Raw genomic sequence first — 24,249 nt, 5'->3', positions numbered from 1 at the left:
ATTGTCATTAGAGTAGAAATGAACAGCAGTCTTGTCCCCGGTGGAGTTCTCAAGGACTTGCTGCTGCAGACCCCAGCGTGGCTAGATATGAAAGCTCCTTGCTCAGGGAACCCCTGACTAACTTAGAACCCATCTGCCTACTCTTCCATCCAGGAAACAGAACAGGCTTCCTCCATTAGTACCATTTTCATTTCTACCTGTGGGCTTTGAATAACAGCAGCAACAACTACAAAAGTTAACACACATCTAGTGCCCATTATGTGCCACACACAGTCCTAAACACTTCACAAGTATTGTTTCATTTAATCCTTAAAACCATCCTTTGAAATAGGTGCTATTCTCATTTCTATAAGTAAGGAAACTGAATCCAGAATTTGTCATCCTAAATATGTCACTGTACTCTCTCCCGTTTGAGAACATGCAATCTTGGGATGGAAAATGCCAAAGAAAGCAATCCAGCATTTCTCAGCCGGATCCTCTCATCATCCACCTTTTCTCAGCCACAAGAGCATTCCATGTTAGAACCACTTGCAGCAAGATGTCTGAGAAGTGAGGTGAGAGCCAAGAAATGGATTGTAGATTTACCACCCTTCCAAGCCTTCTCAGGTCAAATTCTTGTACTCTGTTGGGGAGGGGAAGGAAGCGAGGATGAAACACTTTAAAAAAAATTGTAAAAAAAAAAAAAAAAAATTCTCACTAGGCTCTCCTCAGCGCAGCAGACTGCAACACCACCAGGCCTGATTAAGGAATGACAATATGGAAGGCAGATGGCAGATGCATAGATGCTACACTATTGCCTTTCAGTTAAATACTGCTTGTGCGTGTGTGTGTTTCTTGTAAACCTCCCAAATAAAATGGTTTGCTTTCCTCAAGTTAGAAGTGTTAGCACATCTTTTCTTTAAATATCTGTGCATGGCTGTTTTTTTCCCTGCCAATTTATCACCATCTGTAACCCTCCCTTTGTGAGATGATCTGATGACAACAATTATCTTGGAGAGTAAAAGTGCAGTCTTGAAGCAACAAGCGTAGCGTGAGTTGTGTGTGTGCTGCAGCGTGAGTTGTGTGTGTGCTGCCCATGCACTTTGTGTGTGTTGTGTATGGGTGAGGTGTGTGTGTACAGAACGACAGTGTCCTTTGTGTGCTGGCTCTGGGTGCCTTGGGGGTGTCTACATTGTGTGAGTGTGCTTGTGGACTGTACCTTGGGCTGGGTGCCTGCCTGTGTGCACTGGGATGCGCTCTCTGTGTAGACATGTGTGGACAACCTGCACGTGTGTCAGTGTCTCTGTGTGCTCTGTGCATGCTGTGCACCTGCTGGAGGAAGATGCCCCTTCTGAGCGCATCATTTTTCAAAAGTGTCCACAGGTGATCGGAGGTCTTGCAGTATGGGGAATAGGGTCGAGAAATAGCAAGGTTTGGTTGGGCCTGGGTCAAGGGAATGTAAATGATGGGTGCAAAGGGGTGCTGCTGAGGATGGGGGGGGCTAACTCTGTCGAGGAGACTGGGTTCTGTGGCGTTTCTGGGGGCCTGCTTGCTCCGGCTGGGACGGCAAGTTTGGCGCAGCTCGGAGGATCGGCCACCCGCGCCCGGAGCGGTGAGCGGCGGGCGCGCTCCTGCCCCTCCTCCTGCCCCTCCCCACCCCCAGGCGCGGCGCCGCGGGGGGCGGGGAGGAGGAGGGCCGGGGCAGGCGGGGGCGGCCGTGGCGGAGCTAGGGGCGGCGGCGGATGGGATGGCGCGCGGCGGCGGGGCCGGGCCGGGGGCTGAGGCCGCGGCCTGGGAGAGCGCCAGCTGCCAGGCGCCCTAAGGTGTCGCCTGCCCCGACTCTGCCATGAACGTCGCTCTGCAGGAGCTGGGCGGCGGCGGCAACGTGAGTGGGGCCCCCAGAGCTCCCGGGGGGAGGACCGGGTGGAGGGGCGGGGTGAGGCCGAGCGGGCGGGCAGCCTCGGGGCTGGGGCTAGCCTGGCAGGGGTGGCGCACTGGGGAGGGGGAGGGGGCCCGGCCGGAGAGCCCAGCCATGGGGAAGGGGCCGCACTGCAGGCTGGAGGGGCCCGCCGGGCGAGGGGTATTGGGCAGGGCCGTGGGCAAACAGTCCTGTCTGCTTGACCTCGGCTGGCGCCCCCGACTGTCTGGCAGATGGTGGAGTACAAACGGGCCACGCTACGGGATGAAGACGCACCCGAGACCCCGGTAGAGGGCGGGGCCTCCCCGGACGGCGTGGAGGTGGGCACGGGGGTGCTCCCTTTCTCACCAGGCCCCAGCCCTGGCATGACGCCTGGCACACCCAGGAGCTCTGGGCTGCCCTGGAGGGTCAGCTGCCCCCACCTCCGCTCCATCTCTGGCCTCTGCGCTAGGACCATGGTGAGGCGATCCTAAGCCATGACGTTGCACAAAACAGTGTCGGGGCGCAGCTCACCTGCCTCGTCGCCCCGTGCCCAAAATATTACCGTCTCTGCTTAGTGTCTGGAAACTGCCTGCGTCTTCACCCTCTGGGAGCACCTTTGTGATCTGGGCTCTTCACCTGCAGCTTGCCAGCTCTCTGCTACCCTGTGTTCCCCAGGTGGGATTCCAAAAGCGGACAAGGCCGTTCTTAGGCTCGCACACCCAGCTGGAGCTGATCCTGGCAGGTGTCTCTCTACTGCTGGCTGCACTGCTTCTGGGCTGCTTTGTGGCCCTGGGGGTCCAGTACCACAGAGGTAGGTGGGCCCGTACCTGTCTCCAAACCTCAGAGCTGTGGGGGCTCTGGAGGAGGAAGGGTCCCTAAGATTTTCTCTGGTTGAGATCAGCCTTCCCCCCCCCAGCTTCTCTCTCTCCTCCCAGCTTTCCTGTTGCCCCTCTCCCAAAGTGTTTGTCTCTCTTAGACTGACTGACAGCCCCCAACCCCCTGGCCATGTCCCCTGCCACAGACCCATCCCATAGCACCTGCCTCACAGAGGCCTGCATTCGAGTTGCTGGAAAAATCCTGGAGTCCCTGGACCGAGCTGTGAGCCCCTGTGAGGACTTTTACCAGTTCTCTTGTGGAGGCTGGATTCGGAGGAACCCCCTGCCTGATGGGCGTTCTCGATGGAACACCTTTAACAGCCTCTGGGACCAAAACCAGGCTATACTGAAGCACTTGCTTGGTGAGTGGGCCTGTCGGGGAAGAGCTGTGCCAAGTACATGCCTCACACCCAGGTCAGGGCCTGGCATTTGGTCAGGTCTCAGTAAATGTCCATGAAGGAATGAGTAACTGGATGACAGCCATTCTGGAGTGTTATAAAGGAGGGTCTCCTGTTGAATATAAGAGAGGGGCTCCCTCTGTGCTCTGTGGGGAGCATTGCTGAGGGATGGTGGATACCCAGGGTACCTGCAGTGCTTAAATATCTTTGCGGGTCTCCATGGACCAGGAAAGGAAACTAAACTTTCCTACTTCAGTCTTTATTAGGAGAACTGCTTGAGAAGGCAAGGAGAAGAACCAAGTAAGGGCCCGCCTGCCTGCCCCCCAGCAGTTAACATAATTGCCATATGGACCCTGTCTCTTACCCCGCAGAAAACGCCACCTTCAACTCTAGCAGTGAAGCTGAGCGGAAGACGCAGCGCTTCTACCTATCCTGCCTGCAGGTGGAACGCATTGAAGAGCTGGGCGCCCAGCCGCTGCGAGACCTCATCGACAAGGTAGGGCCCCCGGGTGGCTGTGGGCAGGTTGCGCAGGAGAAGCCTTGGGAGAGGTTCTGGCCCAAGAAAGCATTGGGTGGGGGTGGGGTGGTCCTGTGCCATAGATTCTGCTTATGGTCTCTACGCAGATTGGTGGCTGGAACGTTACGGGGTCCTGGAACCAGAACAACTTCATGGAGGTGCTGAAGGCAGTAGCAGGGACCTACAGGGCCACCCCCTTCTTCACTGTCTACATCAGTGCTGACTCTAAGAGTTCCAACAGCAATGTTATCCAGGTACAGGGCTCTGGAAGGGTGCAGAGAGATTTGTGGACTCTTTGCTGAACCCACACTCCCCTCTCCTCTGCCTAGCAAGCTGGGGTACCCTCCTAGTTCCATCCAAGAGTCCTGGATGGAGGTCAGACAGTGTCTGGATGGAGGTCCCACTCCCTTTTCTTGCTGTTGCAGGTGGACCAGTCTGGGCTCTTTTTACCCTCTCGAGATTACTACCTAAATAGGACTGCCAACGAGAAAGTAAGGAACAGCCTCAGAACACCCCCCCAACCCTCCTGTTGAGCTGGGCTGATCTCTGTTCGCTTTCCCCTTTCCCCAGGGTCAGTGTGGGGAAGGTGAGCCTGTCCTGTTGTTCAGTGAGCCGCTGCTGTTCCTTCCTTCTTTCTTGTCCTCAGTCCCTTTTCCTCTTCCCCTCCCCTCTGTGCCTCTCCCTCCCTCCGTTCCTTTCCTGCATCCCTCCATTCTTTCCTTCCCTTCTTCCCGCTCTGCTTCTCCTCCTTCCTCTAGTCTTCCAGGAACACATTTTGTTGGTACTTACTATGTGCAAGGTGCAGGGAGAGCAGTTCTGAGACGTGCATTTCAGAGCAACTGTCACAGGAAGCTTTCAGTGTAGATGGGTTCATGGACATAGGTAGCCGAGAACAAAGCTCAGAAGTGGATCTCTACTGCTTGGGTGGCCAGAGGTTTCCTAATGGGATTACATAGGAGCCATGCCCTGTAGATTATCTAGGATATAGGATAGTTTAAACAAGAGTATTGAAGAAGGAAAGGCTAAGGCAAGTTGGGACCATGAGAAGGGGTCCAGTTTGGTAAAATGTAGAGTTCAAAGCAGATGAGAAGGGGCCTCCCTGCTGGCACAAGGGGTTAATCCTCAGCACTATGAAGCTATCTGCAGCCACTGCAGCATGAGTTTGATCCCTGGCCAGGCCAGGGAGCCACCCACATGGCACAATAGACCTCTCCTGTCTCACCCACTGCTCCCCTCAACAGTGTATTTCAGTCGATCTGCCCATTCTGCTCCCCACTCTGTCTCTGGTGAATCCTCTCACTCCCCCATATACCTGTGGCCTACACCCCAGCTCTTATATGCATAAAAAAATAAAATAAATCTTTTTTAAAAAAGCAGGTGAGGAACTGGAAGGCTGGTAGGGACTAGTTATGGAGGGGGCCTGGAATGCCACATTGAGTATTGTAGAGGCCTCAGGGAGTCAGTGCATGCGCTGAGCAGGTGCTCTGTGAACAGTGCTTTGGGAAGCCAGTTTGGCTTGTGAAAAGTAGATGCTATGGAGGGAATCTGGAAATCAGTTAGTCTCTTGCAGTATTCCAGGCTCTCGGTCTGTAAGGATCCACATGGGAGAAGTGGCAGAAGGAACCTTAGAAAGGGAGGATGTAAGAGACACACCATGAATCATGAACTGTAGATGACTAGCTGGTAAAAGAGAGGAGCGGGGTCTCCCTGGTGGCACAGGATTGTTAAGACGCAACCTATGAAGCTATCCGCAGCCACTGTAGCACGAGTTCGATCCCTGGCCAGGGAGCTACCCACATGGTGCAGCAGACCTCTCCTGTTTCACCCACTGCTCTTCTCTGCAGTATGTTTCAATAGATTTGCCTGTTCTGCTCCCTACTCTGTCTCTGGTGAATCCTCTCTCACCCCTGCACCTTTGGCCTACACCCCAGTTCTTATATGCATAAATAAATAAATCTTAAAAAAAAAGAGAGGAGCAGAAGGAGGAAGAGATAGACTTGAGTTTGAAAACCTGAATCATGGTGGAATGGAAGGGTCCTTAGCGAATTAGGGGTGTCTTTTAGAAAAACCAACTTAACACACATTGAGGAAGAGGAGACAGTGCTCTGACACAGGAGAAGGGCAGGCTTTGGAATCAGACCTTGATTTCAATCTCACCTATGCTGCTTGGTGCAGGCTGATTAAGCTCCCTGAGACTGTATCTTTATCTGTAAGATGGCGATCACAGCATCCATCCCATAGGTATTTGGGGGTGGAAGAATATAAACCCCTGCATGTGGCAGACACTTGGGAGTAATGCTGCTTATTTTAGACATGTGCATGCAAAGGGCCTGTGTGTCATCTATATGGGGAGATCAGCAGGTAGCTATGAAAGCCAGGTGAAATCGTGGAGAAAGGATGAGCCTGGGGGGGACCTGAGGACATGAGGGAGCATCTCAATCTTAGAAACTAGAGAAAGGCTTAGGAAGAGGTGAGGGGAAAACTAGAGAAAGGAAAGAAGGTGATCCCTGTATGTTAAGGGCAGTGGAAGAAAGAACCAGCAAAAGAGACAGCTGTGGAGTAGGGCTTCCAGGACAGGCATGCGTCCCTGTCCACACACACGCTCATCCTGAGCATTTCTCCACCAGAGCCTTCTCTGGGCATGTGGTGAGCAAGACGTTGGCACTGGCCTGGCAGTTGTTCGGAGTGTTTCAGAGGAGAATCATGGCATTCCGAAAGTGAGTGTAAGAGCTAGTCTTAGGGTAAGGGCAGGCTCAGTGAAGGGAGAGGATTCTAGGCAGAGGGTGCAGCTTCCAGTGAGAAAGCTCTGAGGAGGGAAGGAGGAAGCCTGTTGATGGCTCAGAGAGTAGAGCTGGAGGGAAGTGGGCCAAATCCTCTGGACAAGTATGTCGACTTACATTATGCTTGTGTTTGACATTTATTCCCAAAGAAATAGCAAGAGAAACTCAAGTGTGGGGAGTAGTGTAAACTGATATGTGCTTTTGAAATCACACTAGTCAAGGATGAAAGACTTGTAAATGCAGGAGAGAACCACATGTTCCAGCACTTGGAAAGGGGCAGGAGAAGGCCTCAGTTTGTCTCTCGGTTGTCTTGGGCTGGGTCTCCTGTCCCAGCATCTAGGGGGAGCTTCGGTACAAAAGGTTCATGTAGGTGAAAACTTAGGAGGGGCCTCCCTGGTGGCGCAAGGGGTTAAGCACCGCACTATGAAGCAATCCGCAACCTTTGCAGCACAAGTTCAATCCCGGCGAGCCAGGGAGCTACCCACATGGTGCAGCAGACCTCTCCTGTCTCCCTTGCTTTCTCTCTGGGTCATCTCATCATCCTTTTCATGTTTTCTGGGATTGCATAGAGGGGTTATATTAAAAATCCAAAACAACTTGTACAAGATGCCACAAAACAGTCAGAAGAGATACTAAAGCATCTCTTAGAGGGTGCTTGCTGTGCTGGGCTTTGACCCTTTAGTTACTGAATTATGAAGAAGTAATGGGTAAGGGTTTCTACAGTCAGGTTTGGGTAAGGGAAGACAGGGGGTAGTGTCTCTCTCGCCCACTGCTCCCCTCAGCAGTGTATTTCAGTCAGTCTGCCTGTTCTTCTCCCCACTCTCTCTGGTGAATCCTCTCACCCTCCCACACCTCTGGCCTGTACCCCAATTCTTGTATGCATAAATAAATAAATCTTAAAAAAAAAACTTAGGAAGAAAACAGGTTTTGGGAAAGTCTCAAAAGTAAATTGTAAGCTGATGAGGTGGGGAAAAAGGGCTCAGTTGGGGCCAGATCCCTGGTGGAGTCAGCCATCCCCGTTAGGAGCTGGCCTGATGAGGTTGGTACTCAAACCTCTTCCTCTGCCACCAGCAGCAAGGAAGAGGAGAGGCAGGGTAAAGGAGAAGTTTTGAAGTACTGACAGTGGTTGTTTTTAAAAATTAATTTATTTTCTTATGCCACAGTTAATTTTTGCACCATGTTTGATTTCTCCCCTCAGGTGTAGTCCCCATAATTCTCCCACCACCACAGTCCCGTGTGCTCTCCCTCCGCCTTCCCTGCATAAGCCTCAGAGCTATGGTCAGCTTGCAAGTTTTGTCCATTTTTTTTGACCCTTTGTTCAGTTTCCCTGTATTCCACCTGTAAGTGAAACCACCTGATATTTATCTTTTTCCTTCTGACTTATTTTGATAGCATAATCTCTTTTTTTTTTTAAGATTTATTTATTTATTTATTTATACAAGCACTGGGTACAGTCAGAAGCGCGGGAGGGTGAGAGAATTCACCAGAGCGAGAGCGAGGAGCAGAGCAGGCAGAAGGACCGAAGTACACTGCTGAGGGGAGCAGCGGGCGGCAGGAGAGGTCTGCGCGTCATGTGGGACCCTCCTCCGGTGGCCAGGGAGCAACCGGGGATCGAACCGGTGCTGCAGAGGCTGCGGGCAGCTTTGCAACCCAGCGCTCAACCACTGCGCCACCGGGGAGGCCCATTGCTAGCATAATCTCTTCAAGCCCCATTCATGTATCCACAATTGGTGTGAGTTTATCTTTTTTGATTGCTGAGTAGTATTCCATTGTATATATATATCACATCTTCTGGATCCAGTCATCTGTTTTGGGGCATTTAGGGCAGGGAGTGGTTATTAAGGGATCTAATACTCCTCAGTAGAGGGGAAAAGGAGATGCTCTTTGGAGATTAGGGAATACAGGGTGGGGCTTCCAGATAAAGAGTGAGGAGCTGTCCCTGGGAGTTGTCCCTGCTCAGCAGTGTGGGGGTGGGGGTGGGGATGGTGACTGCAGGTTTTCATTCCTTCATTCAACAAATATTTATTGAGTTCCTACTATAAGCCAGATGCTGTGCTAGAGCCTGAGACTACAGTAGAGAATGGAGCAAAACAGCCCCTGCCCTCATGCAGCTCAGTGTTGTAGGGACCCAGGCAATCTGGGTTTGTACTTGGCCCAGGGCCAATGGCCCTGTGCTCCTCCAGCCCCGGGTGCAGGTGTGAATCAAGTCATGTAATCTTCCCCAGCTTGTTTCCACATCTGAAAAATGGGGCAAATACCCACTCCATGGAATTGCTGTGCGAGGGGTGGGGGCGGGGGGTGTTGTGGCAAAGATACATTATTTGTAAAGCCCCAGCAGAGAATCTGATACATGTGTGTACTGTGATAGCTAAATTTTTTTAAATTGTGTTATTTTTTATTGCAGTAACATTGGTTTACAACCCTGTTTATGATTTAGGAATATAGGATCACACCTCTTCAGTTGCATGTTACCACAACCTGCCTACCACTAAAGCATCCATAATCCTCCACCATAGTCCACTGGGCCCTCTCCCCTTTTTACTCCCCACTCCCACCCTCTGATAGCCTCAATCCTGCAGGTAGATATCTTCAGGTAGATACCTAGGAGTAGGATTGCTGGATCATATGATGTGTCTATTTTTAATATTTTGAGAACCCCCATACTGTTTCCCATAGGGGCTGGACCAGTCTACATTCCTGCCAACAATACCATTTTTCTTTTTTTTTTTTTTGCATGTTTTTATTTATTTATTTATTTGTTTGTTTGTTTTGTTTATACATGCACTGGGTACAGTCAGAAGTGCGGGAGGGTGAGAGAATTCACCAGAGCCAGAGCGGGGAGCAGAGCAGGCAGAAGGACCGAGGTACACTGCTGAGGGGAGCAGCGGGCGGCAGGAGAGGTCTGCGCACCATGTGGGACCCTCCCCCGGTGGCTGGGGAGCAGCCGGGGATTGAACCGGCGCTGCAGAGGCCGCGGGCAGCTTCGCAACCCAGCGCTCAACCGCTGCGCCACCGGGGAGGCCCCAATACCATTTTTCTTTACACCATTGACTTAACATTTCTTTTTCTCTACACCACTGACTTAATATTTCTTTTGTGTGCTTTTATCCCCCTTGGAGATCAGAGGGGAGTGGAGAAAGCAGTAAATTTTAGGCCTGGCAGGATGGAAGGCAAAAGAGAATTGAAGCTAATGTGAACCAGATTCCCCATGGCATTCCCTCAACTGTTAAGTGGAGGCGCCTGGTCACTGGCGGGCTGGGAAAACTCAAAAGAGTGTAGGAAATAAGAAGGAAGAGCAGAGTGGGAAGCAGATCTGTCCATTGGACAAATGTTTATTGAGCACCTGTTCTGGGCTCGGCCCTATCCCAGGCCTTGGTGATAGAGTGGTGAAAAAAACACTCAGTATGGAATGGTACTCCCCTAGAATTAACCTGCTGGGGGAAACAGGTGATGAAGAAAGGCACAAATAAATAAATAAGATCCTAGCAGATGGTGGTGAATAATATGACAGAAATGAAACCAGGTTATCTAAGAAAGTGTCTGTGAAGAAAGTCAGCAGAAGAGATGGTGAGGTGGTGGTCAGAGCAGCCTCTCGCAGCTATAGGCAGGACTTGTTGCTGGGCTCAGAGGATGACTCTGGGCCTTGACAGGTGCTGACTGCCTACCTGGACTACATGGAGGAGCTGGGGGTGCTGCTGGGGGGACGACCAGCCTCCACACGGGAGCAGATGCAGCAGGTGCTGGAGCTGGAGATACAACTGGCTAACATCACAGTACCCCAGGACCAGCGGCGCGATGAAGAGAAGATCTATCACAAGATGAGCATTGCAGAGCTGCAGGTGGGGTGGGGGCTGGGGCGTGGAGAGAGCTGGGGGTCAGCACCCAGCTTCCCTTCATGACATCTTCCTTAGGCAACCAAGCTTTCCCGCCTTCCCTTGTTTGCTCTCTGGGTCATCTCATCGTACTTTTCATGTTTTCTGGGATTGCATAGAGGGGTTATATTAAAAATCCAAAACAATAACTAAAGGGGCTTTGACCCCTTTAGTTATTGGATTATGAAGAAGTAATGGGTAAGGGTTTCTATAGTCAGGTTTGGGTATGGGAAGACTGGGTAGTGTCAGGGAAGTGATATTTCATCAATTGTTAGGAAAATCTGTGATATCTGTGCCCAGCTGAAATCACACATGGTGGTTTTTCTTGTATAAATTGTTGGGCTCCCGGATTGTGGATGCTCAGCCCTGGAAAGATTTTATTATAGGAAAGGGCCACTGAGTAGCCAGTAGCCTTGCATGGCAATGAGAAGAGTGTCCGGGCTCCAGCAGATCAGTGAACAAGGGTCTGCGGGAAGCCAGGTGGCCAGGCAGGGAGGCTTGAGATAATTTTTTTTCTTTCAGGTTCTGGCCCCCTCCATGGATTGGCTGGAATTTCTGTCTTTCTTGCTGTCACCTCTAGAGCTCAGTGACTCTGAGCCTGTGGTGGTATATGGGACGGATTATTTGCAGCAGGTGTCGGAGCTCATCAACCGCACAGAGCCAACGTAAGGGGGAGCCCAGGGAATGTGGTGGTGGGGCTCAGGGCTCTGTACAGGTCTCAGACAGGGACTGGGCATAGGAGACTGGCTCATCCAGCATTTCGCAAGGCCCTGGACCTTCCAAACATCAAAATGGAATGTCGGTGGGCTGTTCCCCTAGGCTGTGGCTCCAGAGGGTCATCTGTACGGTCCCAGCGTTGGAGAAAGTGATTCTAAGATAGCTTTTACATTTAGCTCTTAGGACTCCTGCTGCCTGAACTTTTGTGCAGCTGGTTTGTGGTGGAAATGATATCCTACCTGCCCTTTCCTTATGTCCCCATCTGCATACCAGCATCTTAAACAATTATCTCATCTGGAACCTGGTACAGAAGACAACCTCAAGCCTAGACCGACGCTTTGAGTCAGCACAAGAGAAGTTACTGGAGACCCTCTATGGCACCAAGAAGGTGAGCTCTCTCACTCTGCCCCCACCTTCCAATCTGGTCTAGTTGATGCTTCACACCTACTGTGTGCCAGGCACCATTTGCCTCATGGTATAGTATGGTGCACATGCTTAGAGACCAAACTAATTTAATTTCCAAGCTCAAGTTCTCCATCTTTTAGCTTATGGGACCTTGGGCATGCCTTGGGCATGTCACCTAGTCTCTCCAACTCCATGCCCTGGTCTTTTCTTTTTTTTTTTTTTAAGATTTATTTATTTATTTATTTATTTTTTGGTGTGTGGGACCCTCGCCGGTAGCCTGGGATCGAACTGGCGCTGCAGAGGCTGCGGGCAGCCTCGCCCAGCACTCAACCGCTGTGCCACCAGGGGAGACCAAAGATTTATTTATTTATTTATTTATACAAGCACTGGGTACAGTTGGAAGTGCGGGAGGGTGACAGAATTCACCAGAGCCAGAGCGGGGAACAGAACAGGCAGACTGACTAAGAAATACACTGCTGAGGGGAGCAGCGGGCGGCAGGAGAGGTCTGCATGCCATGTGGGACCCTCGCTGGCTGCGGGGGATCGAGCTGGCGCTGCAGAGGCTGCGGGCAGCTTCGCAGCCCAGCGCTCAACCGCTGCGTCTCCAGGGGAGGCCCACCTTGCCCTGGTCTTTAAAACAGGAATACCTTGTGGGTTTTTATGAGAACTAAAGTAACATAATTTAACTACCCGCCTTCCCGATGATTGGTGTATATAGGCAATGCAGCTCTGATGATGATGGTACAGGGAAGAATAAATGTACTTAAAGATGGGCCAGAAATAGACATGTAAACAAAAACATATTCTATTTAGGGGCAATTATTACTGACATTGTATCAAAGACTTTGTGCTATAGGTCAGAAATGGGGACAGCATATTCTACCTGGCCCCCAGGCGGGGGGGGGGGGCGGGGGAGCCCCAGGAAAGACTTCTCTGAAGAGGTACTATTTGAGGAATGAATTCTCCAAGAAAGCAAGAGAGAAGAGCATTTCAGGCAGAAAGAACAGCATGTGCAAATTCCCAGAGGCCAGAAGGAGCATGAAGTGTTCTTGGCATAAACTTGAGAACAGGACAACTGAGAGTCTGAGGATGGTGAGGTGGACCTGGACATTCCATGAGGAAACCTGAGTGCTGGCTTAAGTCTGCCTTGATTGTGTCAGGTGGAGAAGCACAGCATGGTTTGAGCAGGGGAATAGCCTGGTTAGCTTTACATATTACAATTATCTTTCTGGAAGTTAATGGAAGATGGAGGGAATTGGCATGGGAGTGGGGATGAAAATGGAGTCTGGGTCCTCCCAGGTGGCGCAGCGGTTGAGCGCTGGGTTGCGAAGCTGCCTCCAGCCTCTGCAGCGCGGTTCCATTCCTGGCCTCCGGGTGAGGGTCCCACATGGTGCACAGACCTCTCCTGCCGCCCGCTGCTCCCCTCAGCAGTGTACTTTGGTCCTTCTGCCTGTTCTGCTCCCTGCTCTGGCTCTGGTGAATTCTCTCACCCTCCCGCGTTTCTGACTGTACCCAGTGCTTGTATAAATAAATAAATAAATCTTTAAAAAAATAAATCTTTAAAAAATATATTAAAAAAAGAAAATGGAGTCTGAATGTCTAGATAGGAGGCCATGGCAATCTTTAGGCTATAGATGATAGTGTAGGGCAGAGACATGGCAAAGGAATGGATAGGGGAGAGGATTAAGAAGTGGGGTTAGTAGAAATGCTGATAAATTGAATGTGGAGATAAGGAGATGGAGGAAGCTCATGACTTCCAGGTTTCTGGCGTGGGGGGACTGACTGGATATAAGGTTGAGATGTGGAGCTGAGAAAAGAGACTTCTGGACCCCAATGGGCCTCTTAGAAACTTGAGAGAAGAAGAACGCTCAGAATAGAGTGGGCACCACATGTTTCTCCCAAGGCCTTCCTGCTGGGCTTGACACACTGGGACACCGCTCTTCATTACTCTGGAGTCCAAGGAAGAGATGGCACCCCAAGCCTGGGCCTCTGTTGTCCAGACTTGAGAGGGGTTAGCCCCAGAGAACTCCCTCAGGTGGGAGGACAGAGCTGTCTCTGGGGGGACTGACTTTCCTCTCTACAGTCCTGCATACCCAGGTGGCAGACCTGCATCTCCAATACGGATGACGCCCTTGGCTTCGCTCTGGGCTCCCTCTTTGTGAAGGCCACATTTGACCGGCAAAGCAAAGAAATTGTGAGTCTTCAGATTCTTCCAGCACCACCCTTTACTTAAATGTCACTGTCCATATATGTGTGCACATGTAGGAAAAAAACTGGAAGGACATTAGTCAACAAATTTACTGATTAATTTGGGCAGTGGGATTATGAGGGATTCTCTATCCTTTAAAGTTTTCTATATTTTCCAGGTTTTCTATGATGAGTTTGTTATCTTTATAACCAGAAAAATAATATTTATTAGGAGATTATAATGAATGTGCTTAATATATTATCAGCAAGGATGTTTATGGCAGTGTTGTTTATAGTAGGGGAGAATGTACACGGTAATCACAGGAGAATAGAACAATGATAGGATGGATTATGAGGTAGCTATGGAACTAATGAAAAGAAAAAAATAAGTTATAGACAAACACAAACACACATATACACACATGAATAATCTGGGATATGTCACCTAACCCCTCCAACTCCATATATATACACATATATAGACACATGCATGTGTACATGTACATCTACATGTTGCACAACATAATTCTGTATTATGTATGTGTATCCTGGCAGGAAAAAACATTAGAAGTAGATAATCAAAATGTTAAAAAGAATTACGTCTTGAGTGAGGGGATTAAAAGTCATCTATTTTCTTTTTTGACTCTTCTTTCTAAATATACTGCTATTAATGCCCTCCTTTCATAATTAGATAAAAAATAATGCACTATATTTATATTATTGATTTAAGTAACTTTTCAGAGTTTTCAATTAATTTGAAAAACAGTCACCCCCAATCCTAGTACCTTCCCAAATCCTATTTTCTTCTCATCCTTCTCAGATGCTTAGTCTTATTTCAAGAGCCTGGGCACCCCCACATGTCCCCTTGGAAGGACAGGGCTGGGCATAGGGGTGGATGGGGAGAAAGGAAGTATGTGGGTGGGGGCCCGACTGCATCCCCTCCCTCCCTCCCAGGCAGAGGGGATGATCAGCGAGATCCGGACTGCCTTTGAGGAGGCCCTGGGACGCCTGGTTTGGATGGATGAGAAGACCCGCCAGGCAGCCAAGGAGAAAGTGAGCCGTATCCAGGCTTGGGGTGCCCTCTGGAGGTGGGGATAGGGGATACAGTTTTTTGACCTGGGGTGAAAAACCTGTAACCTGGGCTCTTCAGGCAGACGCCATTTATGATATGATTGGTTTCCCGGACTTCATCCTGGACCCCAAAGAGCTGGATGATGTTTATGATGGGGTGAGTACCTTGGCTCATGGGGGACACTGTTTTTTTGGCTTTTGGGCCTCAGTATTGGGGAGGGAAAGAGGTGCTTGTTGGCTCCTTTCAGAGACAAGCACCAGCAACCAGCGCTCGGTGCTGGCTCTGTGCCAGGCTGTGGCCAGAGGGCGGTGAAACAACTGTGGTAACAAGCAGGGATTTGCAGTCAAAACTGGGTCAAATCCTGTTTCTACCCTGCTTGGACCTCAGTTTCTTCATCCGTAAAATGTGGGTCTTATTAGTAACTACCTCATAGGGTGTTGGTGAGAATAAAAGAAGGCGACATGTAATAAAAATAAATCACCTGTAATATGAGTAATTTTTAAATATTGGCAATTATTATTTACTAGATACTAGATATTTTACTTCCATCTTATTGTTGAGAAAATTGAGACTCAGAGAGGTACTAATTAGTGGTCAAACTGGGGTCATTATTTTCTCAAACATGTTCTCTTGCTCACTCTCTGCTTCCCACCATTCCCACAGTATGAAGTCTCTGAAGATTCCTTCTTCCAGAACATGCTGAATTTGTATAACTTCTCCGCTAAGGTGATGGCTGACCAGCTCCGCAAGCCTCCCAGCCGGGACCAGTGAGAATGGGAGCTGGAGTCACTTGGGGCAGCGAGAGGTGGGAGGAGGGGCTTATCCAGGAATGGGGGACATGGGGGGAGTTGTGGGGGAGCAAGTTTGATCCCAAACCAGAGGCACGAGGTCCTTGGAGGAGGTAGGTCAGTGCTGCTGGGATGGGAGCTGAGTCAGGAGTAGGAAGCCTTAGCCTCTTCCTCTCTGTCTTTCAGGTGGAGCATGACACCCCAGACAGTGAATGCCTACTACCTACCAACCAAGAATGAAATTGTCTTCCCTGCTGGCATCCTGCAGGCCCCCTTCTACGCCCGCAACCACCCCAAGTGTGTCTGAGGCAGGAGGGGCTGGGTATTGGGCCCTGGGCCTGCGGGTGAGCGGGGAGCAAGGCTGGAGATGGGATTCAGAAGTGCCCCCACTATGTCCTCATTCAGCATTCCTTATCTCCCAGGGCCCTGAACTTCGGTGGCATCGGCGTGGTGATGGGCCACGAGTTGACACATGCCTTTGATGACCAAGGTAGAGGCCCATGGAATTGTCCCCTCCAGCTTTGATTTCCCAGGGGTTCCTGAAAGACCTTGGGATGTTGGGAGCAGACCCTGGTACCCCGGAGTCTGTGGACCAGGGCTATTGGGGGTGTTCCTGTCCCTAAGGATTGCGTTCTGGTTTCCGTGGGCTGCAAAGGTTAGTTCTCCTTAGGGCGCGAGTATGACAAGGAAGGGAACCTGCGGCCCTGGTGGCAGAATGAGTCACTGGCAGCCTTCCGGAACCACACAGCCTGCATGGAGGAACAGTATAGCCAGTATCAGGTCAACGGGGAGAGACTCAATGGCCGCCAGACACTCGGGGAGAACATCGCTGACAACGGTGGGCTGAAGGCGGCCTACCATGTGAGTAGCCACTGACCCTCCAATGGAGGATGCCCTCCTGTCCTGGGGGCGAAAGGCAGTGGGTATAAGTCAAGGGCAGTTCCTAATGGACTTGCCACCCCTGTGCCGAACCGCAGGCTTACAAAGCATGGCTGAGAAAGCATGGGGAGGAGCAGCAGCTGCCAGCTGTGGGACTCACCAACCACCAGCTCTTCTTTGTGGGATTTGCCCAGGTATTGCCCTCCTGGATGGCCTGGGGTTTGCCCCTTCCCACTCCCTCCTGGGTGGGTCATTAGAAGTCTGGGGCTTGCAGGAAAGCAACTGGGAAATGGGCTCGAAGTTGCGTTGTGGAAGGTGAGCCGGGAAGGCAGAGGGCCCAGAGCCCAGATCCGGGCAGGGGCCCATTAGTGCATGTAAGGAGGCCTGAGGTGGGAGAATTCTTCAGGAGGCTTCTGCAGATCTCATAGGGCAGGGCTGCCCTGCTTGAGGGGCAAGGTTGGGGAGCAGGATTCATCCTCACCATGTTCCTGTGAGGTGGCTGTGGAAGAGAAACTAAAGCTCGGGGACAAAGTGGTTCATTCAGGGCTACCCAGCAATAAAGTAAGTGGCAGAGCATGGCTCAGGAAGGGTTTCCTCTAGGTACTTTGCACTGTAGCAGGTGGCTTCTGGGGGCTGTGCCTTTTCCCCTCAGACATGTCCATCCTGGCAATCTATTGTCCTAAAGGAATTTGGGAAAGAGGATGCATTCCCCTTCCTTGGTGCTAATAGGAGGAGGTGGGGGCCGAGATGCTGGCTGCGCCCCCTCCTCTGTCCCCAAGGCTTCCAGAGCTGAGGGGCTGGGGAAGTGGTGGTTTGTGTCCCTGGGATGGCTCTGCTGTAGCCGTGTCTGTGACCCAGCCCACACTAGACACCATATGTCCCGTGTCTGTCCTGGCCTGCAGGTGTGGTGCTCGGTCCGCACACCCGAGAGCTCTCACGAGGGGCTGGTGACCGACCCCCATAGTCCTGCCCGCTTCCGTGTGTTGGGCACTCTCTCCAACTCCCGTGACTTCCTGCGGCACTTCGGCTGCCCTGTCGGCTCCCCCATGAACCCAGGGCAGCTCTGTGAGGTGTGGTAGACCTGGGTCGGGGGAGAATGGCCAGCGATTGCCAGGGTCTGGGACAGCTTGCCCAGCAAGACTGTCTGCTCCAGGGTTTGGAGAAGGCAAATGCCAGCTGGGCTGGGTCCAGCCCCTCTACACCACAGGTGACGTGAATCCCAGTCCCTCCTCAACTAACACATTGTGCCTCTGCTTTGGGGGTGCCCCTGCCTCCAGCAGAGCCCCCACCATTCACTGTGACATCCTTCCCTGTCACCCTGTCTGGAGGAGGCCTGGCCTAGGGGCACCAGCTCCCCAGTGGAAGGAGTCCCCATGTTCTGATCTGGAGTTCACTCAGCTTGGGGGCTGCTGTGCCTGGCAAACTCTGACAGTGCTTCTCCCCAAATCTCACTCAGTGCACTCACTTAGAAGTGGACTCAGCTCCTTTTAGCCCCACCTTCACGGGCTGCCTCCTACCCTATGCTCCTCATGTTGCTGCTCTCAGTACTGCTGCCAATCCTCACCGATAGATCAGCTGAGCTCAGCTATTAGTGGGAATCTGAGGGCCTTTACAAGCCTTCCTGCTGCCTCCTGGTTTCCGTGGGCTCAGAGGGGAAGTGTGTACATGTTGGAGATGCTAGTTCCTATGTCTTGGGCCATAAGTCTTTAGGGGGTGGCTTGATACTCCCTGGGTCAAGTAGGAAAGCAGACAGAGCAGGGAGAAAGAAGAGATTTTTACAGAGAAGCGGGTGGGGAGGGAGCGGTCTTGGCCCTGTAGGACCCTGTGCCAATAAATAGACACACATCCGTCAGCCTGTCTCTTCCTTCAATCCTATTTTTATTTATTCATTTACTCATTCCACCAGTGTTTATTAAGCACCTGCTACATGCCAGGCACTCTTCTAAGCATTCATTTGCTTACTCGCCAGACACAAAGGACTGAGATTTGAAGCCCCAAGAAGACAGGAAGAGAGGCAAGATGGAAGAACAGAATGAAATTGAGTCTGGCTGGGCAGAGTACATCCTCTGCTGTCCCATCACCAGCTGCTCTACAGCTGGAAGGATTTGCTGCCACCCTCCACTGGTGCTGCAGCCAGACTTGACACTGAGTCTGGCTAACTACAAGACCAGAGTCAGCTTGGAAGGTGGGTGGGTCTTACCCTGCAGTAGAGGAGAGGCCTGACCAAGGTAGCATACCATTCCCTGAAACTCAGAGCACCGTCTCTGCATGTGGTTGAGAGACATGCATTTCCCCATGGCCTCAAAGGCTCAGAGCTCTTGAGAGCCACTCGTCTCGCCTATACACACTCAGGGAGGCCTACCAAGTGCCAGTCACAAACACTGCAGACATGTCTGCCACTCTTCAGGGGGAGGGAGGGAAAAGAGCATTTATTGAATACTGCTTATGGTCTAGACGCCTCTTCTAGGTGACGCATTTCTTTATTCATTTGCTATTTTATACATTCATGTTTATTTTTTAAGTGTATTTATTACCAATGATGTGCCAGGTGCTGGCAATGGATAAGCTAGTTCCTTCCCATAGGTGACTCTTCTGTTGACACTTTCGTCTTCATGACCTCATCTAATCCCCATAGAAACCATCTTTTATGAGCTCTAGTTTCTGTTTTACATATTTAACCCTAACCACTTCACTGCTTCACTGCAATCAGAGACCTGAATTGAAATGGAAGTTCTGATAGCTATATGAGATTGAGCCTGTTCCTAAACCCCACAAGCCTCAGTTTCTTTATCTGTGAGATGAGGACCAGAGTAAAACAGAGGAAAGAGTCCAGTCTCAAATCTCTTTAACCAGTGCTCCCTAAGGTAGAAGGCTTGTTGAGTTTGGAAGGGTAAGGGTGAGGCTTTGGCGGTGTTTGACTCGGGGGTCCCTGGGCAATAGCACTAGCATGTGTCCCATAGTCTGTAGCCTGCCCCAGCAGTAGACTGTCCCCATAAAGAGCTGTGTGAGGGCCCCATCCTATCACTGGGAAGTACTGACAGCTAATCAAGAGAAGGAAGTAGCCGACTACTCAGAAAGGAACAAAGTGGCCTCAGAAACTCCAAGACCTAGGGAAAGAATGGCTTGAACCTCTGAGAGGCAACTTGATGGGGGGATGGCAATACGTACTGCAAAGAGGCGTGCCACCACAGTGGCAATCTTAGTTCTGGCTTCAGCTCTGCCACCCCTTAGCTGGCTCATCTCCTCTCCAGGTCTCAGTATCATTAGCAGCCTGCAAAGTAAGTAGGTTGGATGAGTTCAACTTTAATGTTTTAGGAAGTGAACTCATGGGCTTAGCACATTCCAAAACCCAAAGAAATATTAAGAAATGACTTGTGAAGTTTGGGTGTTACACAGAAGATGAGAGTTACCATGGCAGAGAGTATGATGACCAAGGAGAGGGGCTTGGCAGCATAGAACCTTGCCCACCCCTTGACATCGGATTTCAGAGGCCAGTTAGGATGCCAACCAGCTGACCATTGTGATATTAAAATCCTGTATTTTCAAAAAGGTCAAAGTGTACACCCCTACTAATAATTATTAGCTCTTAGTTAGAGTCCCTATTTTGCTTAAATCCATGTGAAGCACTTTAAAAACGTCATCTCATTAAATTCCCACAACAACTTATAAGGAGGTTCTGTCATTGTCCCTTTTTACAAGTGGAGAAACTAAGGGAAAAGATTATATAACTTCCAGTGCCAGATAAAGATTGCATTACAGTCAGATTCAGAACTCAGATCCTCAGATTTGGAACTTGGATACTCTTAATCATCACCATTTAGTCTTCTGGTTATGACAGAATTTAGACTCGAACAGATGTGCCTTCTGGTAATTTCACTGTGCTTTCAAGTGAGACCATCACCAGCAGGTACATTTCCATGCTGCCTGGTTCCCCTGGGCCAAGCACATGCAGCAACCAGGCAGTTGCAGGAAAACTAAGCACATGTTGAGCTGAAATTAAGCCAAGTAGCAACTGTTTGTTGAACACTCTGCAGGTGCTTGGTTCAAGAGGCGAGGTGAACATCAGGTGACTTATGTAACCTTCACCTTTAGTAGTCTTGCTAAGCTGATGAATAGTATCTGCAATGTGTGCTGGTGTGGGAAGGCGGAAGGAGAATAAAGCATGGTGCTTCTGCGTGGACACATGAAAGCAGTTACTGGTAAGGTGCTTGGCCATACGCTATGGTGTGCAGTTGGGAGGTTTAACTACCTCCATGCAAAAAAAGGTATTGTAATTCCGCAATATAATTTCACACTTGGAAGTACTCTGGAAATATCAGGCTGAACAGAATGTAAGGATGATTTCAGTGGGCTTAGCATGACTCACAAATGGAGAATCCTGATAGTTTCCCAGTGCTCAGCTCTGGGCTCTAAAGAGAGTTCCTGATGGACTATTCTTATACACAAAGATGAACTGAAGATCCATACAAAGTCATTCATTCATTGAACAAATATTTAGCAAGAACTACCACAATCCAGGCCTTGTGTCAGGCACGAGAAACACCCAGATGAGTAAGACACATTTCCTGAATTCCAAAAGCTGAGTATATCAAGCTAGATGGGAACACAGAGATTAAATAAATAACTGGAAGGGTAGAACAGGCAAAGTTCCCTAGGCAAGTGACATTAAGCTGGGGTGCAACAGATGGGAGAATTTGCTAGCTGAAAACAGGGAAAGCCATTCCACTCAGAGGGAACAGCTATGTTCAAAGACTGATTACCTTGAAAGGACAGAGCATATTCAGAAATGGTGAAATGTTTAGGATGATCAGAGGAAGTAGACAAAAAGGGCATAGTGAGAGGTAAAGAAGAGGAATTGTAACATAGATATGAAAAAAAGAATTTTAACATCAGCTGTCAGTCCTGGGAATTAATGGAAGGACTATAGCACCCCGCCATCCAACAAGAATATCACACAAAGTAGCAACCCAGTGGAAACAGTGCAATGCTGAGTCTTGCCAGGAACATCTCTGGTGTTAAGGTAAATATTTTTGGAAATAACTGGAAGTAACGCTTTGGACTGAATGGTTCTCAGAAAAAATAGAATAATCCATAAACTATAAGCTCTATAGTGCAGGCCATGCTTTTGGGGACAGCATGGCAGGCTTATGGGTGCAGTTTGAAGGAAGGTGGTGGGAGGTAATAGGTGATGGAATAGCCTAATTGGAGAGCAATTTGGTCACAAAACTGGGAGCTTGGTCATGCGGTAGAAAGGAGAGTTTTCTGGGAGGGCAATTTGACGGAAATGAAGCTTAAGGCAGGATATCAATGTTATCACGGGGCCTTGAATTTGCATTTGGCCAAAGAGGTTTGAGAGCTTGAATGCTTGGAGATGGGGAGCAGGGGACAAAAATATTTACCTCAGCTCTGCAGATTGAGGAAGTTGAAAACGTGACAGCTGCCTCCTCTTGAGTTGCCAGGCACCTGGGCATCTAAAGCTAAGGACTTTGTATGCATCGTCTTATTTCATTTTCATAAGGATTAACAAGGGCGATACTTTATTACTCACATTTCACAGAGCAGAAATCAGGCTGAGAGGTTAGGAAGTTTGCCCACATATCACAACTGGTGAAGGTTATATTTTGGTTTTAAATACCAGGTCTGTCACTCTCCCATCCACCCCCAACTTTTTATTTTGAAATATCTCAAATCTACAAGAAAGTTGAAACACAGTGCAACAAAGGTTCACCTACTTTTCCTCTGGAGTCACCAAAAAGCTGTGCTTTAAGCCACATCACCCTTTACAGTACCATTTCCTTCAAGGTACTGTTTGGGAATTGACTGCTATAAAATACAAACTGAGGGCCTCCCTGGTGGCACAAGGGGTTAAGCACAGCACTGTGAAGCCTCTGCAATAGGAGTTGGATCCCGATCCCCGGGGGAACTACCCGCATGGCACAGCAGACCTCTCCTGACTTGTCTACCTCTTCTGCTCCCCTCTGTCTCTGGTGAATCCTCTCACCCTGCCCCCCTGCCCCGCACCTCTGGCCTATACCCCAGTTCTTGTATGCATAAATCTTTAAAAAAATACAAACTGAGATCTAATACAAGGAAGTCATGGAAAAAGGGGAGATTTAAGGGAAAAAAAAATCTCCATTGTTGACTTAGGAAAGCATGACAATGTATAGACATCTTGAAGGCAGAAATAGAACAGGGAGAACAGCTATGGACTGCCCAGTTTCTGTCAGCTGACTATGAGTAGGGGAGTCATTGACAATGGAAATGGATGATCATCCCCAGAATCCAACAATTAAGTGGAAAAAGAGCAACAAAGTTTGAAATGGAATTCAGACCTTTGCATTTATATCTATGCAGATATTTAGCCTACGCTGATTTAACACTGGTTGAATGAAGTTGTGCTAACCGATATTTTAAAAAAAACACTTGCATACTTTAATGCCTCAGAGTCCATAAAATAAGACTCTGGCTAAATGGTGTGTGTTCCCACCAGATGAAGTGGAGAAGAGTTATTTTTCACCTTCTAGATACATACTCATAGCCTCATTTTTCCCCTCCTAGATACATACATTGTCCAAACAGAAGAAGAAATGTGTAGGGGCTGCTTGAAACAGTCAAGAACTTGTATCAAGGTTAAAGCTGATTCCCGGTTAGGTATGATTTACTCCTAAGATGGATACAATCCCATCAAACTCAAAAGGTTGCCAGAATATGTATCATTTAAAATCCGCCCTGGCCCTTTCGGGTGGTGCAAAGGGTTAAGAAGCAAACTGTGACGCTGTCTGCGGCCTCTGTAGCATGAGTTCACGCCCCAGCTGGCCAGGGAGCTACCCACATGGTGCAGCAAACCTCTCCTGACTTGCTCGCTGCTCCCCTCAGCAGTGTATTTCAGTCAGTCTGCCTGTTCTGTTCCCCACTCTGTCTCTGGTGAATCCTCTCACCCCCACACCTCTGGCCTGTACCCCAGCTCTTGTATGCATAAATAAATCAATCTTTAAAAAAATAAAATCAGCCCTGATATAAAGTGTCAGTCATCCTCCCCCCTTCCAAGTGATAACAAGGAGGACGACCAAGTCAGACTGAGGGCAAAGACCTCGTCTTGTTTTGCTTTTAGCTCCAGACTTTAGCATCGGAACATGGAATTTCATTTAATTGACTGATTTCTACTCCATCTGGCTCCGCAGGTGGAATTTGGACGGTAGGCTGATCCTCACCTTAATAGAGCACTCGCCAGCAGGAGTGATGTTATGAAGTTAATGTTCCACAGTGGTGTGCGGTTAGAAACAGATTACACACTTTACTCAGACGGTATTCAACGTTCCTGATTTCAAGAATCTTGTCTGTTCGTCCGGTCACACGGCCAGCTGGCGTGTCGCCGTGGGTACTTCTTACACTGCTGTGAGGAAATCTATGGGCGGTATCTTGGCTCGCAGCCCACTAGTCTACGGAAGCGAGCGCAGGAAATCCCAAATCTCGCAGTGCAGTAGCGTTCAGGGAACTCCAGACCTGAGCCGGGAATTGACTGGTATAAAACACAGACTTGTGGCACAAGGGGTTAAGCACAGCACTGTGAAGCCATCCGCAGCCTCTGCGGCAGGAGTTGCATCCCGACCCCCGGGGGAGCTACCCACGTGGCGCAGCAGACCTCTCGGGTATCGCCTCCTGCCCCCTCAACAGTGTATTTCAGTCAGTCTGGGACGGCGCGGGAGGCTGGGATTTGTAGTTTCGAGCGGCTTCCAGGGCGGGGTCCAGGCCCGGGGACTCCCTGGTCGCAGAGGAGGGTGGGTCGCCGCGCCGTTTCCGGTCGCGGGCGGGTGTCGCAGGGGGCGGGGCGCCCAGCCTGCGCGCGCGGCCTTCTGGGAAACGGGGCGGTGCGAGCGTGC

General features: G+C 50.0%; 1 protein-coding gene across 3 annotated transcripts; it reads left to right on the top strand.

The window, feature by feature from the left end:
- Positions 1 to 1,825: 1,825 nt before the first annotated feature.
- On the top strand, positions 1,826 to 17,448 carry LOC311169415 (endothelin-converting enzyme 2; the record flags this gene model as incomplete). 3 transcript variants are annotated; one of them, XM_084231317.1, is made up of 19 exons in its annotated part: positions 1,826 to 1,864; positions 2,131 to 2,217; positions 2,555 to 2,690; positions 2,901 to 3,116; positions 3,524 to 3,648; positions 3,777 to 3,923; positions 4,095 to 4,160; positions 10,100 to 10,288; positions 10,844 to 10,986; positions 11,312 to 11,426; positions 13,527 to 13,637; positions 14,585 to 14,683; positions 14,781 to 14,858; positions 15,366 to 15,469; positions 15,677 to 15,787; positions 15,913 to 15,980; positions 16,161 to 16,351; positions 16,468 to 16,563; positions 17,272 to 17,448. In XM_084231317.1, the coding sequence occupies 19 exons, from the start codon at positions 1,826 to 1,828 to the stop codon at positions 17,446 to 17,448; spliced, it is 2,298 nt and encodes a 765-aa protein (XP_084087443.1). The 3 variants fall into 3 exon arrangements, with proteins under 3 accessions (XP_084087443.1, XP_084087442.1, XP_084087444.1); XM_084231316.1 differs by having other exon boundaries at positions 2,131 to 2,355; XM_084231318.1 differs by lacking the exon at positions 2,131 to 2,217.
- Positions 17,449 to 24,249: the final 6,801 nt, after the last annotated feature.

Source organism: Talpa europaea (genome assembly GCF_964194135.1).
Source record: "Talpa europaea genome assembly, chromosome: 4".
Taxonomy (NCBI): domain Eukaryota; kingdom Metazoa; phylum Chordata; class Mammalia; order Eulipotyphla; family Talpidae; genus Talpa; species Talpa europaea.
The sequence above is the reverse complement of the archived record's forward strand: the minus strand, read 5'-3'. Positions and strand labels throughout refer to the sequence as shown.